The sequence below is a fragment of the Lithobates pipiens genome, unplaced genomic scaffold (assembly GCF_037356315.1).
Source record: "Lithobates pipiens isolate NorthernLeopardFrog02 unplaced genomic scaffold, aLitPip1_a1.2 Scaffold_19, whole genome shotgun sequence".
Taxonomy (NCBI): Eukaryota; Metazoa; Chordata; class Amphibia; order Anura; family Ranidae; genus Lithobates; species Lithobates pipiens.
This window is the reverse complement of record NW_027507764.1, coordinates 588,819,968-588,841,442: the sequence shown is the minus strand read 5'-3', so window position 1 is coordinate 588,841,442 and position 21,475 is coordinate 588,819,968. Positions and strand designations below refer to the sequence as shown.

The 21,475-nt window shown below is 46.1% G+C and overlaps 1 protein-coding gene across 1 annotated transcript in view; it reads right to left on the bottom strand.

The window, feature by feature from the left end:
* KIF9 (kinesin family member 9) overlaps positions 1-21,475 on the bottom strand; it is a 69,357-nt gene that overhangs the window by 12,844 nt on the left and 35,038 nt on the right. Inside the window, exons 9-14 of the mRNA XM_077493550.1 lie at positions 20,255-20,319; positions 16,146-16,223; positions 12,938-13,006; positions 8,600-8,704; positions 6,864-6,919; positions 2,392-2,482 (exon numbers count right to left, since the gene is read on the bottom strand). Of these exons, the coding sequence (XP_077349676.1) occupies positions 2,392-2,482; positions 6,864-6,919; positions 8,600-8,704; positions 12,938-13,006; positions 16,146-16,223; positions 20,255-20,319 (464 nt within the window). The remainder of the gene's footprint in view (positions 1-2,391; positions 2,483-6,863; positions 6,920-8,599; positions 8,705-12,937; positions 13,007-16,145; positions 16,224-20,254; positions 20,320-21,475) is intronic.

Below are 21,475 nucleotides of genomic sequence, written 5' to 3'. Positions count from 1 at the left end.
TCAAGTCGCAGCAAAAGGTGCCTGCACTAATATGGTGTGACTTTGGTCCGGAGAGTGTAAAGTCGGATCAAAAATGCGCTAAAAGTCACGTCGAAGCCGCACTGGAAATCGCGTGACTTTTGAGATGCGCTAATTGGAATGGAGCCTAAGACTTCCGGCCCGGGGCTGTAGTGAGCCAATATGGTGGCTACAAAGGCAGGTAGGTGGGTGCTGTATTCAAGAAGAAGCGGGGCAGAACTGTGCCATTTGGTGCCAACATCTGCCCAATTACAGGCACCCGTTACATGCGTACAGGACTCATTATACCCGTCTGTCTTCTGACATGGCTTTGGCAGTCCGTCCTGGTGCAGTTAGGACAGAAGAGCTAAGAACAGTTCTTCATCTGTAGACTGACGCCTGAAATGGAAGGCCCCGGAATATGTAGAGAAACGGGCTACCTAAAAACAGAAGTGCGGGGTAGATAAGTTGTTCTGCCTGCAATATCGAATTTGACCACTAGATGGGGCCGTTAATAAATGTACTGTCCTGCAGAAACGAGAAACTGTTCAGCTTTTCATAAAAGTTCCCATTATCCTTCAGTCTAAGAAAAGGAAACAGGTGCATCCTGGGAGCTCAGACTTCATCTCGGAGGCTGAAAGAAGGAACCAGCTATCAGAGCATGTGTTGGACTAAAACTTGCCTCTGTTTACCTTCCCTAAACGCAGCATCGCCGGTGAGAATTACTTATCGCCACCTACAGCCTAGCTCAGTGATGGTGATCCTTGGCACCCCAGATGTTTTAGAACTACATTTCCCATGGTATTCATGCACTCTGCACTGTAGTGGAGCATCATGGGAAATGTACTTCCCGAAAATATCTGGCCAAGGTTCACCATCACTGGCCTAGCTTATTCATTGTATTTTCTGTATATTTCATGTACTGATTATATCTACTTCTTATCTGATTTTTCTAATAGTTTCACCCCCATCCTGTTTTGTTAATAAAGCTTCAAAATGACATCCCGTCTGGGTAATAGGAGGGTTTAACCACTTACGGACCGCCCCCGCCGCAGTTTTACGGCAGCTGTTTGAAGGTGGAATATCGTTGTTATGGCAGCAGCCAGCTGCCATAATCCCCAGTATCCCCTTCTTCAGCGGGGTGGTCCGCTACAAGATAAAAGTGGCCCCTGCGGCGGATTCGCTGCGAGATCACTTTTATTGGTGGCGGGAGAGGGCCCCCGCCTCCCGCCACGATCCGGTGCCCTCCGCCGCTTACCGGAGTCGTCGGGAGCGGCGGAGGCGATCGCGTCCTCTCGATGGTTCAGTATTGAGATGAGTGAGCGGAAGATGGCCCCCCCACCCGTCTTCATACAATTGCTGGGCGGAAGCGACGTCAAAACCTCACTTCCACCCATAGGTCTTAAAGGGACTTTTTTTTTTTTAAATGATTTTTTTAAATTACAATTTTTTTTTTTATTATTGCATTTTAGTGTAAATATGAGATGTGAGGAGTTTTTGACCCCCCCAGATCTCATATTTAAGAGGACCTGTCAAGCTTTTTTCTATTACAAGAGATGTTTACATTCCTTGTAATAGGAATAAAAGTGACACATTTTTATATAAACAGTGTAAAAAAATAAAATAAAAGGTAAAATAAATAATAATAATAACATTTTTATTTAAAACGCATTCCCCCCCCTGTCCCGCCGAGCTCGGATGCAGAAACGAACGCGTACGTAAGTAGCGCACCGCATATGAAAACGGTGTTCAAACCACACATGTGAGGGGTCGCTCCGATCGGTAGAGCGAGAGCAATAATTCTAGCCCTAGACCTCCTCTGTAAGACAAAACATGCAACCTGTAGAATTTTTTAAACATCACCTATGGAGATTTTTAAGTGTAAAAGTTTGTCGCCATTCCACGAGCGGGCGCAATTGTGAAGCGTGACATGTTGGGTATCAATTTACTCTGTGTAACATTATCTTTCACAATATAAAAAAATAGAAAATTGGGCTAATTTAACTGTTGTCTTATTTTTTTATTCCAAAAAGTGAATTTTTTTTCCCCAAAAAAAGTGCGCTTGTAAGACCGCTGCGCAAATACGGTGTGAAAAAAAAGTATTGCAATGACCGCCATTTTATTCTCTAGGGTGTTAGAAAAAGAAAAACAACATATAATGTTTGGGGGTTCTAAGTAATTAAGTATTGCAATGACCGCCATTTTATTCTCTAGGGTGTTAGAAAAAAAAAAACAACATATAATGTTTGGGGGGTTCTAAGTAATTTTCTAGCAAAAAAAAAATGGTTTTAAACATGTAAACGCCAAAATCTCATAACGAGGCTCGGTCCTTAATTGGTTAGCTGAATGTGGAGTTGCACACAGGAAAACGTGTAGCGAGGACAGAACACCCACCTTCTGCACCTCCGATATGGCTGCAGAGTCACTCTTATCTATCAGAATGTATTTCTTTCTCAGTCTGGATTCCATTTCCTGCTCCTGGTGGCTTAAAACAGAAAAAATGGCATTCTATGAAAACATAATTAAAGTCGGGTTGCACCGATACCTATACTGTGCGATGCGATTTGCATCAATACAAAAAGAAATTGTCGCAAAATTGCACTGCAAAATTTTTTTTCTAATTGCATGCAATTTGAACAGGAATGCGGTGCGAAACCGGGGTGAATGGCATGCGATTTCCCCCACTGTTAGCCCTTGTACACACGGGTCGGACATTCTGCCAACCAAATTCGTTGGATTTTGTCCGACAGATTTTGTCCGAAACTGTTGCATACACACGGTCGGACCAAGTTGTCGGAAAATCCGATCGTTCATAACGTGATGACGTTATTTCGTTATGACGGGACTACGTTCACGCTAGTAGCCAATAGCTTTGATGTAGGAATTTGATCTGAGCATGCGTGGCACTTTGTCCGATCGGAATTCTCTACACATGATCGGAGTATGTCCGATCGGGCCAGTTTGTCGGAAAATATTTCCAACAAGTTGGAAAATTGGGTCCGACGGAAACAGTCCGATGCATACCACACACAGTCGGATTATCCGACAAAACGGTCCGATAGGACACATTCCGACAGAATCTCCGACCGTGTGTACAAGGGCTTAGTGTGTGTGTGTGTGTGTGTATAGAAAGGGAAGAGTGCCATCTAGTGGGCAGTTTATTAAAAATGTTAGAACACACAGTACATATCTGGCCAAATGGAAAATCTTCATAGGTGTCCCGGTCCCGCCGATAATAGCAAATCACAGCCGCTGGAGGTGCTCACAGGGCTGGAGGAGAAGTTCTGGGACCCCCATGGGTATAAGGCAGAAGTGATGTCAGCTTGGGGGGAGGGGGGGGGGCGGGTCGCCTCTACATCTCCTCCAGCGCTGTGAGCACCTCCAGTGGCCGTGATTTGCAGTCATCTGCGGGACCGGGACACCTATAAAAATGTTGCATTTGTCTATACCATTTTTAATAAACTGCCCACTAGATGGCGCTTTTCTCTTTCTATACACACACACGTACACAAATCTGCATGCAATTTGGAGACCGCATATTGACGTAAATTGCACTGCAAAGTATCGGTTTTGGTATCAGGAGCATTTGTGCAAGTATCGATACTCATACAAATGCTTGGCATCAGCACCGATACCGGTATCAGTATCAGAGCATCCCTGTAATAAAAGTTTTATAGTTCATTTTCTAAAAACAGGATGAGTAGAAAAGCCTGTGCCCTGCCAGCGTGTTGTGGCAGAGGACCTATGTTCTCTGTGTGGAAGCAGTGGTGACTCTGCAGAGGTGCAACACACCCACTGCTGATAGACAAACCCAACCTCTTTAAGTGCTCACAGGCCAGCCTGTATCTTCCTCGGTTCCCTGCAATCAGCTGGTTGCCAAGGCCCCGGAGTCTGCCCTTGCTCTACTGTAGCCTGCCATCCAAAAAACGGGCCGCACATTCAACTCCAGCCAAGGTATATTGAAATGACAGCACACCATTTAGTCCCACCCATAGCCACGCTCCCAACATGTTCACCCATGGCAGGGCTTAATCTTACTGGACTTCTGATTAAGTCCTGATGTGGGTGAAACATGAAGGGGCGTGGTTTTGGGTGGGAATGAACGGTGTGCTGCCATTGCAATAAACCCTGGCTGGGGGTGAACATCTTCGGTGAGACCCTCTGTCTCTTGGCTACTTGCTGGGCACCGCTGATCACTCAATGAGACCCTCTGTCTCTTGGCTTCTGGCTGGACACCTCTGACCCCTCGATAAGACCCTTTATCTCATGGCTTCTGGCTGGGGCACCTCTGAACCCTCAGTGAGACCTTCTCACTTGACTTCTGGCTGGGGCTCCTCTGACCCCTCGATGAGACCTTCTGTCTCTTGGCTTCTGGCTGGGGCAGCTCTGACCCCTCAGTGAAACCCTATGTCTTTGGCTTCTGGCTGTGGTACCACTGACCCCTCATGAAAATTCTGTCTCTTGACTTCTGGCTGGGCACCTCTGACCCCTCGGTGAGACCCTTTACCTCTTGGCTTCTGGCTGGGCACCTTTGACCCCTCGGTGAGAGACCCTTTGCCTCTTGACTTCTGGCTGGGACACCTCTAACCCCTCAGTGAGACCCTCTGACCCCTCAATGAGCCCCTTTGTCTTTTGGCTTCTGTCTTTGGCACCTCTGACCCCTCGGTGAGACCCTCTGTCTCTTGGCTACTTGCTGGGCACCGCTGATCATTCGATAAGACCCTCTATCTCTTGGCTTCTGGCTGGGGCACCTCTGACCCCTTGGTGAGAACCTCTGTCTCTTGGCTTCTGGCTGGGGCACCTCTGACCCCTCAACGAGACCTTCTCTCTTGGCTTCTGGCTGCGGCTCCTCTGACCCCTAAGTGAGACCCTCAATCTCTTGGCTTCTGGCTGGGGCCCTCTGACCCCTCGATGAGACCTTCTGTCTCTTGGCTTCAGGCTGGGGCAGCTCTGACCCCTCAGTGAAACCCTCTGTCTTTGGCTTCTGGCTGTGGCACCACTGACCCCTCATGAAAATTCTGTCTCTTGACTTCTAATTGGGCACCTCTGACCCCTCAGTGAGACCCTTTTCCTCTTGGCTTCTGGCTGGGACACCTCTAACCCCTCAATGAGACCCTCTGCCTCTTGACTTCTAGCTGGGCACCTCTGATCCCTCTGTGAAACTCTGTCTCTTGGCTTCTGGCTGAGGCACCTTTGACCCTTCGATGAGACCCTCTGTCTCTTGGCTTCTGGCTGGGGCCATCTGACCCCTCGATGAGACCCTCTGTCTCTTGGCTTCTGGCTGTGGCACCTCTGATCCCTCAGGGAAACTCTGTCTCTTGGTTACTGTCTGGGCACCTCTGACCCCTTGGTGAGAGACCCTTTACCTCTTGGCTTCTTGCTGGGACACCTCTAACCCCTCGGCGAGACCCTCTGTCTCTTGGCTTCTGGCTGCGGCACCTCTGACCCATCGGTGAAACCCTCTGTCTCTTGGCTACTTGCTGGGCACCTCTAATCGCTTAATGAGACTCTCTATCTCTTGGCTTCTGTCTGGACACCCCTGACCCCTCGATAAAACCCTCTATCTCTTGGCTTCTGCCTGGGGCACCTCTGACCCATTGGTAAGACCCTCTGTCTCTTGGCTTCTGGCTGTGGCACCTCTGATCCCTCAGGGAAAATCTGTCTCCTGGTTACTGTCTGGGCACCTCTGACCCCTCAGTGAGAGACCCTTTACCTCTTGGCTTCTGGCTGGGACACCTCTAACCCCTCAGTGAGACCCTCTGACCCCTCAATGAGATCTTCTGTCTCTTGGCTTCAGGCTGGGGCAGCTCTGACCCCTCAGTGAAACCCTCTGTCTCTTGGCTTCTGGCTGCGGCACCTCTGACCACTCGGTGAGACCCTCTGTCTCTTGGCTACTTGCTGGGCACCTCTAATCGCTCGATGAGACCCTCTGACCCTTCAATGAGACCTTCTGTCTCTTGGCTTCAGGCTGGGGCAGCTCTGACCCCTCAGTGAAACCCTCTGTCTCTTGGCTTCTGGCTGGACATCCCTGACCCCTCGATAAAACCCTCTATCTCTTGGCTTCTGGCTGGGGCACCTCTGACCCATTGGTAAGACCCTCTGTCTTTTGGCTTCTGCCTGGGGCACCACTGACCCCCTCGGTGAGACCCTCTGTCTCTTGGCTTCTGGCTGTGGCACCTCTGATCCCTCAGGGAAACTCTGTCTCTTGGTTACTGTCTGGGCACCTCTGACCCCTCGGTGAGAGACCCTTTACCTCTTGGCTTCTGGCTGGGACACCTCTGACCCCTCGGCTGTGGCACCTCTGATCCCTCAGGGAACCTCTGTCTCTTGGTTACTGTCTGGGCACCTCTGACCCCTCGGTGAGAGACCCTTTACCTCTTGGCTTCTGGCTGCGGGCACCTCTAACCCCTCAGTGAGACCCTCTGACCCCTCAATGAGACCTTCTGTCTCTTGGCTTCAGGCTGGGGCACCTCTGACCCCTCGATAAGACCCTCTATCTCTTGGCTACTTGCTGGGCACCTCTAATCGCTCGATGAGACCCTCTATCTCTTGGCTTCTGGCTGGACACCCCTGACCCCTCGATAAAACCCTCTATCTCTTGGCTTCTGGCTGGGGCACCTCTGACCCATTGGTAAGACCCTCTGTCTCTTGGCTTCTGCCTGGGGCACCTCTGACCCATTGGTAAGACCCTCTGTCTCTTGGATTCTGCCTGGGGCACCACTGACCCCTCGGTGAGAACCTCTGTCTCTTGGCTTCTGGCTGTGGCACTTCTGACCCCTATATGAGTCCCTCAGCACAAAGTTTTAAAATGATACTTTCATTTATAATTGAACTTTGACAGAATGTGAAGAAAAAAATAAACTTACTTCACAATTAGTCTGAACTGAGAAAATATCTCCTGGATTTGTCGGAGGCTCAGTATCTGATTGGAATGAAAAAAAACAATGATCAGTTATTGCAATCTTCAATACAGACCGAGTAAATACACTCACCGGCCACTTTGTTAGGTACAACTGTTCAATTGCTTAGTAACACAAATTGCTAAACAGCCAAACACATGGCAGCAACTCTGCATTTAGGCATCTAGATGCGGTGAAGACAACTTACTGAAGTTCAAACCGAGCATCAGAATGGGGAAGAAAGGGGATTTAAGTGACTTTGAAGGTGGCATGGTTGTTGGTACCAAACGGGCTGGTCTTTCTGGGGTTTTCATGCACAACCATCTTTTGGGTTTACAGAGAATAGTGAGAAAAAGAGAAAATATCCAGTGAGTGGCAGTTGTGTGGAGAAAAATGCCTTGTTGATGTCAGAGGTCAGAGGAGAATGGGCTGACTTGTTCACTGCACGTACTGTCACCTTGCCAATTCCAGGGGGGGGGCACTTGACCCCCTCTTGCGGATGCCAATGGTGGGGGATATTTTTTTGGTGCACTTTGGGCTCCTTAGTACCAATTGATCATGGTTTAATCACCACGGCCTACCTGAGTATTGTTGCTGACCATGTCCATCCCTTTATGACTACAGTGCCCCCATCTTCTGATGGCTCCTTCCAGCAGGATAATGCCCCATGTCACAAACCTCCAATCATCTCACCACTGGACAATGAGGTCCCTGTCCTCCAATGGCCTCCACACTCACCACATCTCATCCAATAGAGCACCTTTGGGATGTGGCGTGTGGAGGTTGACGTCATGGATGTGCAGCCGACAAATCTGCAGCAACTGTGTGATGCTATCATGTCACTATGGAGCAAAATCTCAGAGGAATGTTTCCAACACCTTGTTGTATCTGCGCCACCAAGAATGAAGGCCAAAGGGGTCCAACCTGTTACTAGCAAGGTGGACCTAATAAAGGGGGTCCAACCGGCTACTAGCAAGGTGGACCTAATAAAGGGGGTCCAACCCGCTACTAGCAAGGTGGAACTAATAAAGGGGGTCCAACCCGCTACTAGCAAGGTGGACCTAAGAAAGGGGGTCCGACCCGCTACTAGCAAGGTGGACCTAATAAAGGAGGTCCAACCCGCTACTAGCAAGGTGGACCTAATAAAGGGGGTCCAACCCGCTACTAGCAAGGTGGACTTAATAAAGGGGGTCCAAGCTGCTTCTAGCAAGGTGGACCTAATAAAGGGGGTCCAACCCGCTACTAGCAAGGTGGACTTAATAAAGGGGGTCCAGCCCGCTACTAGCAAGGTGGACCTAATAAAGGAGGTCCAACCCGCTACTAGCAAGGTGGACCTAATAAAGGGGGTCCAACCCTCTACTATTAAGGCGGACCTAATAAAGGGGGTCCAACCTGCTACTAGCAAGGTGGACCTAATAAAGGGGGTCTGACCTGCTACTAGCAAGGTGGACCTAATAAAGGGGGTCCAACCCGTTACTAGCAAGATGGACCTAATAAAGGGGGTCCAACCCGGTACTAGCAAGGAGGACCTAATAAAGTGGGCGGTGAGTGTAGAAGGTACAACAATTTAAGGAGTACAAATAAATGGTGCGAGGAGAAGGAAGTTCATATAACCCAATGTACAATGGTACCATTCATATGATAGAAGAAGAATTAGTATGGGTTTCATTGTTGCAATTTGGTTACATGTATAAAATACTCACTTCTATCTCATCTATCTTCCCCTCCAGATATCTGCGAACCTGAGAGGTAATCTCGGCGATCTGGCCATCATTAAACGGTTCGTAGCTGATAACCGCACGATTGGCCTGAAACAAGGAAAACCAGATTGGTGAACCAATAATACTCTCAGAAACTGAGCTCAACCTCTTCCTGTCTGCAATCTGTAGTCTAATATTCTCCCACACCATGCCCCAGGCAGAGGGAACATTCATCTATCCTCCCCATTATGACAGACACCTGCCAAGTCTGTGTGTGGCTGCAACCTATCAAACCCAGCTGTCAATGGCAGCTGCGGTTCCAACCAAGGACGAAGACTCAATAAGAGTGACTAGTATATACACTATATTACCAAAAGTATTGGGACACCTGCCTTTAAATGCACATGAACTTTAATGCTATCCCAGTCTTAGTCCATAGGGGTTCAATATTGAGTTGGCTCACCCTTTGCCGCTATAACAGCTTCAACTCTTCTGGGAAGGCCGTCCACAAAAAGTGTGTGTATGGGAATGTTTGACCATTCTTCCAGAAGGGCATTTGTTAGGTCAGGCACTGATGTACGAGAAGGCTTGACTCGCAGTCTCCGCTCCAATTCATCCCAAAGGTGTTCTATCGGGTTGAGGTCAGGACCAGTAACGTTCCTCCACCCCAAACTCGCTCATCCATGTCTTTATAGACCTTGCTTTGTGCACTGGTGGGCAGTCATGTTGGAACAGGAAGGAGTCATCGCCAAACTGTTCCCACAAAGTTGGGAGCATGAAATTGTCCAACATGTCTTGGTATGCTGACGTCTTAAGAGTTTCCCTTCACTGGAACTAAGGGGCCAAACCCAACCCCTGAAAAACAACCCCCCACATCATAATCCCCCCTCCACCAAATGATTTGGACCAGTGCACAAAGCAAGGTCCATAAAGACATAGATGAGCGAGTTTGGGTTGGAGGGACTTGACTGGCCTGAATTCAACCCGATAGAAATATTTCAGTATTACAATCAATATTAAACCCTACGGACTAAGACTTGGATGCCATTAAAGTTCATGTGCGTCTAAAGGCAGGTGTCCCAATACTTTTGGTAATATGGAGTGTGTGTGATCACTTTGTTAGCTATGACATGGTGATCGCATTTTAGGTGGAAGCTAAAGAAAAAATAGCCTTTGGTCTGCAGTTACCACTGCTGCCTGAAGATGGCAGTGTGGCTCTATTGAATAATGTAATTGTAAGATAAATGCTCGTTATTAAAAAAAATATATATATATTAAAGCAAATTCAATAAAATATTAAAGCAAACTCAAAAAGACTTGAGGCTGTAATTGGTGCCAAAGGTGCTTCACCAAAGTATTGAGCAAAGGCTAGCATTTTGGAACAAGGCTGTAACATAACAAAATGTGGAAAAAGTGAAGCACTGTGAATACTTTCAGGATGCACCGTATGTCCCTGCCTGTTTCCGGGTTTACAGTAGGTCCTCCCACCGACACCCGCTGTGATTGTACAGTTTTCAGTGAACTCTCACTAACCAGTCACCTCAATTCCTAATAGTAGCCCTAATCAGACAACATGGAGGTTATCATATCAGCACCAAATAGGGGAGCAAGAATATAGGCCACCCCACTCCACCCCCCCCCCTTTCCACCCAGGCTGACCTGGACTTCCTAAAGCCAGAAAATATACGTTGTGTGTAGCCTGAGGGCTCTTGGTACTTTGCCTACGTCTATAAAAGATATACATGTGCACGAAATTCGTTAGTTTTATTCGTTGATCGCAAATTCGTAAATTTGAAAATCGGAAAATAAGAAAGAAAATCCAAAAATCGAAAGAATAACTAATATTAACTATTAAAATTCTAGGTATTGGAATTTCCTTTCAAATTTGGCTGTTAGTAAAGGTAACCAATACGAATTTATCCGAAGTTACGAATTATCCAAAATGACGAATGCCGCATCTAAACAAATGGAACGGAACAATGTAAACAGAGAAGAATTTTTTTTTTTGACGGGAATTTTTAGGTATATAGTGAAAACAGATATACAACTTTAAAAATAAAATATTTTTATTAAGACATCCGTAATAAAGATCACGAATAGTTGTTGTTAAAAGAACATAAAGAACAATATAGCTTATTGTGGAAATATGCCATGTACAGGGAAGTATCTTATCGTGAAGATGGTGACAGTTATAACGTTATCCCGACATGTTTCGCCACCATGGGCCTCCTCAGGGAAATTGCTATACAGCATGATATCAATCACCACAAAGAACTCCCAAAAGCTCCATAACGAACGCCTGAACCAGGACGGGCCAACCCAATGGGGTACAGAAAGCGACCAAACAGGGTCCGATTGGACCAATACACAAGCTATTGAAGGGTAGATGGGTCAAGAGTGGCAAAAGTTGCTGATTGCCAAAAGTGGCAAATAAGAAATAGGATGAAATAGTCTTCAGCAATGTAAGGTCACCCTTGATGCAATGGAATGGAACAAATTAATAATAAATAATAATAATTAAATGTCTCAAGTTTCATTCATTTAGATGCAGCATTCGCTATTTCGGATAGTTTGTCATTTTGGATACATTTGTATTTGTTATGTTCACCAACAGCCAAATTTGATAGGAAATTCCAATACCTATCATTTAATAGTTAAGTTATAATTAGTTAGTTATTTCAGATTTTTCTAGTTTTCCAATTTTCGAATTTCCAATTTACGAATTTCCAAATTTGCAAATTTTTGAATTTAAGAATATTCAGGTTTTCAGATTTTTGAATTTCCAATTTACAAATTTACAAATTTATGAAGATTCGAATTTAAGAATATTTAGGTTTTCGGATTTTCAAATTTACTAATTTACGAAGATTCGAATTTAAGAATATTCAGGTTTTCGGCTTTTCGAATTTCCAATTTACGAATTTCCAAATTTACGAAGATTTGAATTTAAGAATATTCAGGTTTTCGGATTTTCGAATTTCCAATCTACGAATTTCCAAATTTACGAAGACTCTAATTTAAGAATATTCAAGTTTTCGGATTTTTGAATTTCCAATTTACAAATTTACAAATTTACGAAGATTCGAATTTAAGAATATTCAGGTTTTCGGATTTTTGAATTTCCAATTTACGAATTTACTAATTTACGAATATTCAAATTTAAGAATATTCAGGTTTTCAGATTTTCGAATTTAGAATTTACAAATTTAAGAAGATTCGAATTTAAGAATATTCAGGTTTTTGTATTTTCGAATTTCCAATCTACGAATTTACAAATTTACGAGGATTAAAATTTAAGAATATTCCGGTTTTCGGATTTTTCGAATTTCCAATTTCCAAATTTCCAAATGTACGACGATTCGAATTTAAGAATATTCAGGTTTTCGGATTTTCAAATTTCCAATTTACGAATTTACATATTTACAAAGATTTGAATTTAAGAATATTTAGGTTTTCGGGTTTTCGAATTTCCAATTGACAAATTTACGAAGATTCGAATTTAAAAATATTCAGGTTTTACGGGGGGGGGGAGGGAATGGGAGGGAGGAAATGGGAGGGAGAGGGGGGATTTTGTTACATGTTGGACTGTACTGTATGTGTTGTAAAACTGTTAATAAACAAAAATTTACAAAAAAAAGAATATTCAGGTTTTCAGATTTTCGAATTTCCAATCTATGAATTTACAAATTTACGAATATTCGAATTTAAAAATATTCAGGTTTTACGGGGGGAGGGAATGGGAGGGAGGGGGGGGATTTTGGTACACGTTGGACTGTACTGTATGTGTTGCAAAACTGTTAATAAACAAAAATTTACAAAAAAGAAGAATATTCAGGTTTTCAGATTTTCGAATTTCCAATCTACGAATTTACAAATTTACGAACATTCGAATTTACGAATATTCGGAAAAATTAGTTAAATGGGTTTTTGTTAATTCAGATATTTCTGGATTAAAGAATTTGTCGAAATTCGTAAAAAAAAAAGAAAAAAAAAAAAAAAAGAAATCAGAAAGAAAATGAATTGCACATGTCTAGGACATAGGGCTCTCTGCAGATCCCTCAACCCAACTGGTGCTGCTAGAAGATCTTTATAGAGCCACATGAAGAGACCTCCCTTAGGGGCCCACTATACAGGGGAGGTAGAGATTTTCAGGTGCACAAACAGTTGTGTAACAGTTACAAAGCAGCAGTATGGCCGACAAATTGGTGATGTCCTTCTATATAAAACTGATATTCAGGCAAAAAATTAACGATAAAATGAAGGTTGAGGCTGTTAAGAATTTCTAAGCGGGCCGATGACCATCGCTGGATGACGAGCGTGTCGCACCAGACGATCCCTTACCAGAGTGTCGCGGAGGGTCAGCTCCCTGCGAAGAAGTTCGATTTCTTGCTGCAAATTTTTACACATTCGCTGCCAGAAGAAGGAAACAGATCACACACATCAGGCACAGGGCGAGCATCAACATCTCATATCTCTAATATCTTAGAGGCTTTGAAAATGTACATTATAACCAACACTTTTTATTTTTTTTTAGACTTTTTTTAGACTGAAGGAAAAAAAAAATCTATGAATGTATGGCCAGCCTAAGGCTACTTTCATACTTCTCTGTATGAAAAATGCATATTTTTGCAACATTGCGTAAATATAATGCAGAACATCGTGCAATTTTGATGCGTTTTCCCCATATCACCTCCCACTATTCAAATGCGATTTTCATGCAACTCTAAAAGTTGCATCAGCATAAATAAGAAACATTCCTATGTGACTTTGATTTTTTTTTAACCCTCACCTCTCCTCCCTGGTTATCCTTGCTGCCCACGGCTAGGATCACACTGAATCGTTTTTGATCCTTCCTTTGATCAATCGATCCTTCCTTTGATCACTTGGAAGCTCCTTCATTTGATTGATTGATTGAAGGAAGGATCCATCAATCAAAAGAAGGATCAATCTAGCTCATCCCCCCACAGTTACTACCTTTTTTATATCACTTGGACCCTCTCTTTTACATTGTAAGCTCCAATGAGCAAGGCCCCCTGATTACTCCTGTATTGAATGGTATGGTAACTGTACTGTCTGCCCTCATGTTGCAAAGCGCTGCATAAACTGTTGGCGCCATATAAATCCTGTATAATAATAATCTAAGGAAGGATTAATCAAGTGAGTGAAGAGAGGATCGATCAAAGGATCGTTCAAATGAAGGATCGATTGAGCAAAGGCAGGATCCAAGAAAGGCTACTGTCAGGGAAATGGGCGTGCAAGAAATGGCAATCTTGCCAGTAGTAGAGATGGGCGTCATTGATGCAATCCCGCACACATGCGCACATTACGGTGCAAATCTGCGTATGCGCACCGCGTGACAGATGGGGTCCCCTGCTGACCTATAAAAGACTGCTGCTGTCTGACCCAAGTTTATGGATTGTCCTCAGCTTCTCTGTACGCCTGTTTACCTCTTGGATTTCCCGTTGTGACCCAGCTTGTTCCAGACAAGCTTGACCTCTTTTCCTGGCTTGCTCCTTGACCTTCCATCTGCTTGATCACCAGTGTATGACCGTGGCTTGCTGCATGGACTTTGCCTTGACCTGATCACCTGTGTATGACCCTGGCTTGCTGCATGCACTTTGCCCTGACCTGATCACCGGTGTATGACCCCGGCTTGCTGCATGGACTTTGCCTTGACTTGATCACCTGTGTATGACCCCGGCTTGCTGCATGGACTTTGCCTTGACTTGATCACCTGTGTATGACCCCGGCTTGCTGCATGGACTTTGCCTTGACCTGATCACCTGTGTATGACCCGGCTTGCTGCACGGACTTTGCCTTGACCTGATCACCTGTGTATGACCCCGGCTTTCTGCATGGACTTTGCCTTGACCTGATCACCTGTGTATGACCCTGGCTTGCTGCATGGACTTTGCCTTGACCTGATCACCTGTGTATGACCCCGGCTTGCTGCATGGACTTTGCCTTGACTTGATCACCTGTGTATGACCCCGGCTTGCTGCATGGACTTTGCCTTGACCTGATCGCCTTTGTATGACCCCGGCTTGCTGCATGGACTTTGCCTTGACCTGATCACCTGTGTATGACCCCGGCTTGCTGCATGGACTTTGCCTTGACCTAATCACCTGTGTATGACCCCGGCTTGCTGCATGGACTTTGCCTTGACCTGATCACCTGTGTATGACCCCGGCTTGCTGCATGCACTTTGCCTTGACCTAATCACCTGTGTATGACCCTGGCTTGCTGCATGCACTTTGCCTTGACCTGATCACCTGTGTATGACCCCGGCTTGCTGCATGGACTTTGCCTTGACCTGATCACCTGTGTATGACCTCGGCTTGCTGCATGCACTTTGCCTTGACCTAATCACCTGTGTATGACCCTGGCTTGCTGCATGCACTTTGCCTTGACCTAATCACCTGTGTATGACCCCGGCTTGCTGCATGGACTTTGCCTTGACCTGATCACCTGTGTATGACAGCGGCTTGCTGCATGGACTTTGCCTTGACCTGATCACCTGTGTATGGCCCTAGCTTGCTGCATGGACTTTGCCTTGACCTGATCACCTGTGTATGACCCCGGCTTGCTGCATGCACTTTGCCTTGACCTAATCACCTGTGTATGACCCTGGCTTGCTGCATGCACTTTGCCTTGACCTGATCACCTGTGTATGACCCCGGCTTGCTGCATGGACTTTGCCTTGACTTGATCGCCTGTGTATGACCCCGGCTTGCTGCATGCACTTTGCCTTGACCTAATCACCTGTGTATGACCCTGGCTTGCTGCATGCACTTTGCCTTGACCTGATCACCTGTGTATGACCCCGGCTTGCTGCATGGACTTTGCCTTGACTTGATCGCCTGTGTATGACCATGGCTTGCCTTACAGACTTGCTCTTGCTTCCTGCTTTATTACCAGTGCTTGACCCGGCTTGCCCTATGGACTCATTACTGGCCTGCCATCTTGTGTTTGGCCCTCAGCCTGTATCCTGTAAGCACGGTTCATCTGAAGCACGGTGGGAGTTTCTTGCAGCCTATATCTTGCCACGCACACAGCAGCCTTCATGAGGTGATCCTCTTCCTGGTTCATCCAGATCCTACAGGCAACCCGTGCTTCTCTGGGCTCTATACCTACTGTTGCACTATCAGTGGTATATTGCACTCGGCCACAAGGGGAGCCCCTTTCTGCATATTGGCTTTGGATCAGGTACGTGACAGCTCCAAACTTACAGTTGTATCAAAATTGATGGATGAAGGATGATCAGGGAGGAGAGGCGAGGGTTAAAAAAAAAACACTCATCCATCAAAGTCGTGTAGAAAAACAAATAAAAAAGGTGTCCTGCATGAGTTTGGTGTGAATGCGATGCAAATTCAGCCATACAGTTTGTGTGGCTGAATTCGCATCCCACAGACATCGCATGTGATCTGCACAGCAATGCGGTGCGAATCAAATGCGATGTCTGGCGTCACATCAGTTTGAACCCAGCCCTAAGACATTATGAGAGCCCCGCTTTGTTCTGAAAGCCTAAACTCAATGGGATGGCACTTACCACGGGGTCGTAGTGCTGGATGACAACGCACTCTGCCGGGATGCATTTCATTCTGCTGGCAAATCGCAGAGTAGATAGCTGAAGACAAAAATACACAAAACGTTAAGGCGAAACACTCACACTTTATGAAAAGATATCACAGAGTATGATTTCAGGTATTCTATAGAAGAATTTCATGCTGAACAACGAACATTATATGTTTTTAAAGCAAAGGTCCTAGAGAATAAAATGGTGGGTGTTGCAATTTTTTTTTATATCACACGGTATTTGTGCAACATCCCTTGTGATAGCATGGGCCTTGACAGGTCCTCTTTATGGAGAGATCTGGGGTCCCCTCTGGCCTCCAAAGCATCTGATCAAACCAAGATCCAGGAGCTTGAACAAGCTGGTAATGTTTCTTAAAACATTAAGCCGAAACAGGAAGTGATGAAATCCTCGTTGCTTCTGGTTTCTGATCTCACAGAGAAGGAGGAACAATATCAGTTCAGTCCATGGGATGCCACCGTTTGGTACGGTCGCAGGCTCCCACCCCTTTCTGCTGCCTGTAGAAATAATCGGGTGGCTCTATAGCCACTTGAATCCCTTTTACTATAAAGGGAATTGCTGGCTGAAAATTTTGATATCGGGATGATGCCTTCAGGTAAAGGCATTATCCCCGTATATAACCACTGAAACCCTAGGATGTCATATGATGTCCTACGGGCAGCAAAAGGTTTATTAAATACTGTAGCTCCAACATATACTGCAGCGCAGCAAGTAGAACATGCAAGAAATAAACCCAGTTTATGTAAGCAGGCTCTGCCTACAAGAGCTTACAATCTATGCCTTTCTCAACCTTTTCAACACAGAGGGACCTTTGAAATACATTTCTGGTCTCAGGGAACGCCCTGCAAAAAATGTCTACAACTCATGGTACATTAGTATGATGGTCAGTGGGAAGACTGCTCCTTACACCCAGGCATGTACTGGCCATCGGGACTACCGGGAGTTTCCCGGTGGGCTGATGGCTCAGTGGGCTACTCTGATGTAAGGGGGCTGCTGATGAGACATTCTGATGTAAGGGGGTGCTGATGGGACACTCTGATGTAAGGGGGCTGCTGATGGGACACTCTGATGTAAGGGGGCTGCTCATGGGACACTCTGATGTAAGGGGGCTGCTCATGGGACACTCTGATGTAAGGGGTTGCTGATGGGACACTCTGATGTAAGGGGTTGCTGATGGGACACTCTGATGTAAGGGGTTGCTGATGGGACACTCTGATGTAAGGGGGCTGCTCATGGGACACTCTGATGTAAGGGGGCTGCTCATGGGACACTCTGATGTAAGTGGGCTGGTGATGGGACACTCTGATATAAGGGGGCAGCTCATGGCATACTCTGATGTAAGGGGGCTGGTGATGGGACACTCTGATGTAAGGGGGCTGGTGATGGGCCACTCTGATGTAAGGGGGTGCTGATGGGACAATCTGATGTAAGGGGGCTGCTGATGGGACACTCTGATATAAGGGGGCTGGTGATGGGACACTCTGATATAAGGGGGCTGGTGATGGGACACTCTGATGTAAGGGGCTGCTGATGGGACACTCTGATGTAAGGGGCTGCTGATGGGACACTCTGATGTAAGGGGGTGCTGATGGGACACTCTGATATAAGGGGGCTGCTGATGGGACACTCTGATGTAAGGGGGTGCTGATGGGACACTCAAAATGTAAGTGGGCCGGTCTGGATGAAGTCCAGGGCCAAATTTCTGTCCCAGTCCAGCCCTGCTTACACCTGTGGTCGCTGTGAAGAATTACCTCCTTATAATGGTGTCAATGGAAATTTATCAGAGAGGCAGAAATTGCTTATTGCTCAGGGAACCCCCTATCAACCTCTGGAGGAACTCTTGGCTTTCACGGAACCCTGGTTGAAAAACCTTGATCTATACATTGTCACACTGTCAATGGGAGGGCAGTATACAATGGAAGCTCCCTTGATGTTTTTTGGGGTTTCTGATATTTGGTGAGACGACACAGGTACTACATTCTGTGAGGCATGAAGAGCCAGGGCCGGGACAAGGGGTGGGCAGAAGGGACGGCTGCCCTGGGCACTGTGATATCATGTGAGGTGGGGGGGGGGGGCACCACAAGGAAATTGAGGGAGGGGATTTGTGTTGGAAAGGGGAATTTGGGGGGGCAGCAGGGAGTATTGTTCTAGGAGCGGAAATCTGGTGGTATGCTAAAATTTAGGGGGAGGAGGAATGGGGTTAGAAGATTTGTGCTAGGAGGGATAATAGGGGTGCTTTGTGCTAGAAGGGGGGGATTTGTAGTGGGGTTATTGGGAGGGGCAATTTTAGAGGTAGATAATTTGTGCTAGGAGGAGTGATTTTTTTGGGGGGGTACTTGAATTGGGGAGGTGGGATTTGGGGGGGTGGGGGATTTCAGCAGGGGAACAGATTTGCACTGGGAGGAGGGGGAATTTATGCTTAGGGAGTGAAAACGATTAGTGCTCAGTTTTTTTTTGGGGGGGGGGATTTTTGATGACACATAATGCTCATACACCTTGGGGGCGGGGGGGGGGGGGCGCAGTTTGACATGTTTGCCCTGGGCTCTAGATGACCTTGTCCCGGCACTGTGAAGAGCAATTCATTTTAGCCAGGTACATGGCACTGCTGTCCATAGTGCAAAGGATGTTCTTGCTTGGCAATAATCATGCTGAATACTCAATGCTGAGCACACTTTATGGCCAGATGTTTATAGACACCTGACCATCACACCTCTATGAACTTGTTGAGCATCACATTCCAATATCATGACCATAACATCAAACCATGCAATCTCCATGGACACACATTATGTACAATTGTAGACAATTTTGCTCTTCCAACCTTCTGGAATCAGTTTGATGAAGACCATTTTCTGTTCCACCATGACTGTGCTCCTGTGTACAAAGCCAGCTCAATAAACATGGTTTGATCAGTTTGGTGCGGAGGAACTCAAGTGTCCTGCACAGAGCCCTGACCTCAACCCTACTGAACACTTTTGGGATGAATCGGAGAGCCAATGGTGAGCCAGGTCTTCTCATCCAATATCAGCTCCTGACCTCACTAATGTTCTTTTGGCTTAAAGGGCACAAAATTCCACAGACACACTCCAAAATTTTGTGTGGAGCCTTCCTAGAAGAGTGGCACACCTCCATATTGACATAGTGTGACCAGTTGGATGTGAAGAAACTCAAATGTCTGGCACAGAGCCCTGACCTGAACGTTACTGAACACCTTTGGGATGAATTGGAATACCGATGGTGAGCCAAGTCTATTTTTTGGCACCCAACATGGGGTCCAATGTGTGAACCAGGTCTTTTCATCCAACATCCTGACCTCACAAACGACCACAAATTCCCAACAGACACCCCCAAAATCTTAAGGAAAGCCTTCCAAGAAGAGTGGAGGATGTTGTGGCCACAAAGGGGGCATCTCCAAATTATTGGTCATGGTTTTGGATTAGGATGCCCAACAGTTCAACCTTATGGTAACAGCCCGGTGAAGACCCTTTTCTTCTCAACCATGACTGTGCCCCTGTGTACAAAGTCAGCTCTATAAAGACATGGTTTGACCGGTTTGGTGTGGAGGAACTTGAGTGCCCTGCACAGAGCCCTGACCTCAACCCTACTGAACTCTTTTGGGATGAATTGGAATGCTGATTCAGATCCAAGTTTTCTCATCCAACATCTATACCCGACCTCACCAATGGGTGCAAGATCCCACAGACAAATTTTATGGAAAGCCTTCCCAGAAGGTGGGGGGTGTTATAGTCACAAAGGAGACCAACTCTATAGTAATGGCCCTGGTTTTGGAATTGGGAAAATACATATGGTTATGGTTTTGGAATGGGACCATGGTCATGGTTTTGGAATGGGATGTCCAACAAGCGCAAACAGGTGTGGTGGTCATGGTTAGGCCTGCACATGGTTGTAGTTTGTGTGACGGAGTTCTAATCAGATGAGATCAGAGGTGAAATAAAGACTTTGTTTTGCTCCACTATGGTTTGCAGTATCCTAGCCATGGGGTTTGTCCATATTCATCTATAGGCAAAGCCTTACCACCTGTGTGACTACCAGATATTACTCACAGTCTCATCAATCTGAGCCGCCTCGGCGTACACATTCGCCACCAACACGGTATTACAGTTTCCTCCTGTTTGGAAAAAAAATAATCAGTTACAACATCCCAGCTTTGCAGGAGATATTCTGACATATCTTGTTTACGATCCCCCAGTGTTACCCCTTACAAATCACTCAGTACGTTAGTTCTTGACGCATGGTATCCTAAAACGTAAAGTATCCCTTACATGAAAACCAGTCTTATGTCTAACCAGTCTTACTCCTTCAGGGTTCGTTGGTTAGCAGTAGGGATAATCCGAACACCCCCCGACTTCGGTTCGCACCAGAACCTTCGAACGGACCGAAAATTCTTACGAACTTTGGAACCCTATTAAAATCTATGGGACTCGAACGTTTGAAATCAAAAGTGCTAATTTTAAAGGCTAATATGCAAGATATGCAACAGACAACACCAGCAATAAGGGGTATCTTCAGGTGTATACTGTGCTGGAGGCACACAACACCCACTCTAACTCCTGCAGATGCCTGGATTAGAGAACACCAGCAATAAAGGGTAGATACAGGTGTGTATTGTGCTGGAGGCACACAACACCCACTAACTCCTGCAGATGCCTTTATTAGAGAACACCAGCAATAAAGTGTAGCTACAGGTGTATTCTGTGCTGGAGGCACACAACACCCACTTTAACTCCTGCAGATGCATGGATTAGAGAACACCAGCAATAAAGGGTAGATACAGGTGTATATTGTGCTGGAGGCACACAACACCCACTAACTCCTGCAGATGCCTGTATTAGAGAACACCAGCAATAAAGGGTACATACAGGTGTATACTGCGCTGGAGGCACACAACACCCACTAACTCCTGCAGATGCCTGTATTAGAGAACACCAGCAATAAAGGGTAGATACAGGTGTGTACTGCGCTGGAGGCACACAACACCCACTAACTTCTGCAGATGCCTGTATTAGAGAACACCAGCAATAAAGGGTAGATACAGGTGTATACTGCGCTGGAGGCACACAACACCCACTAACTCCTGCAGATGCCTGTATTAGAGAACACCTGCAATAAAGGGTAGCTACTGGTGTATACTGTGCTGGAGGCACACAACACACACTTTAACTCCTGCAGATGCCTGAGAAAAGAACACACTGTCCCTGCCTATCTTGCTCTTTACCTGCACGCCAACACACTACACAAGGCCGCAGCGCTAGCGGACTTATATA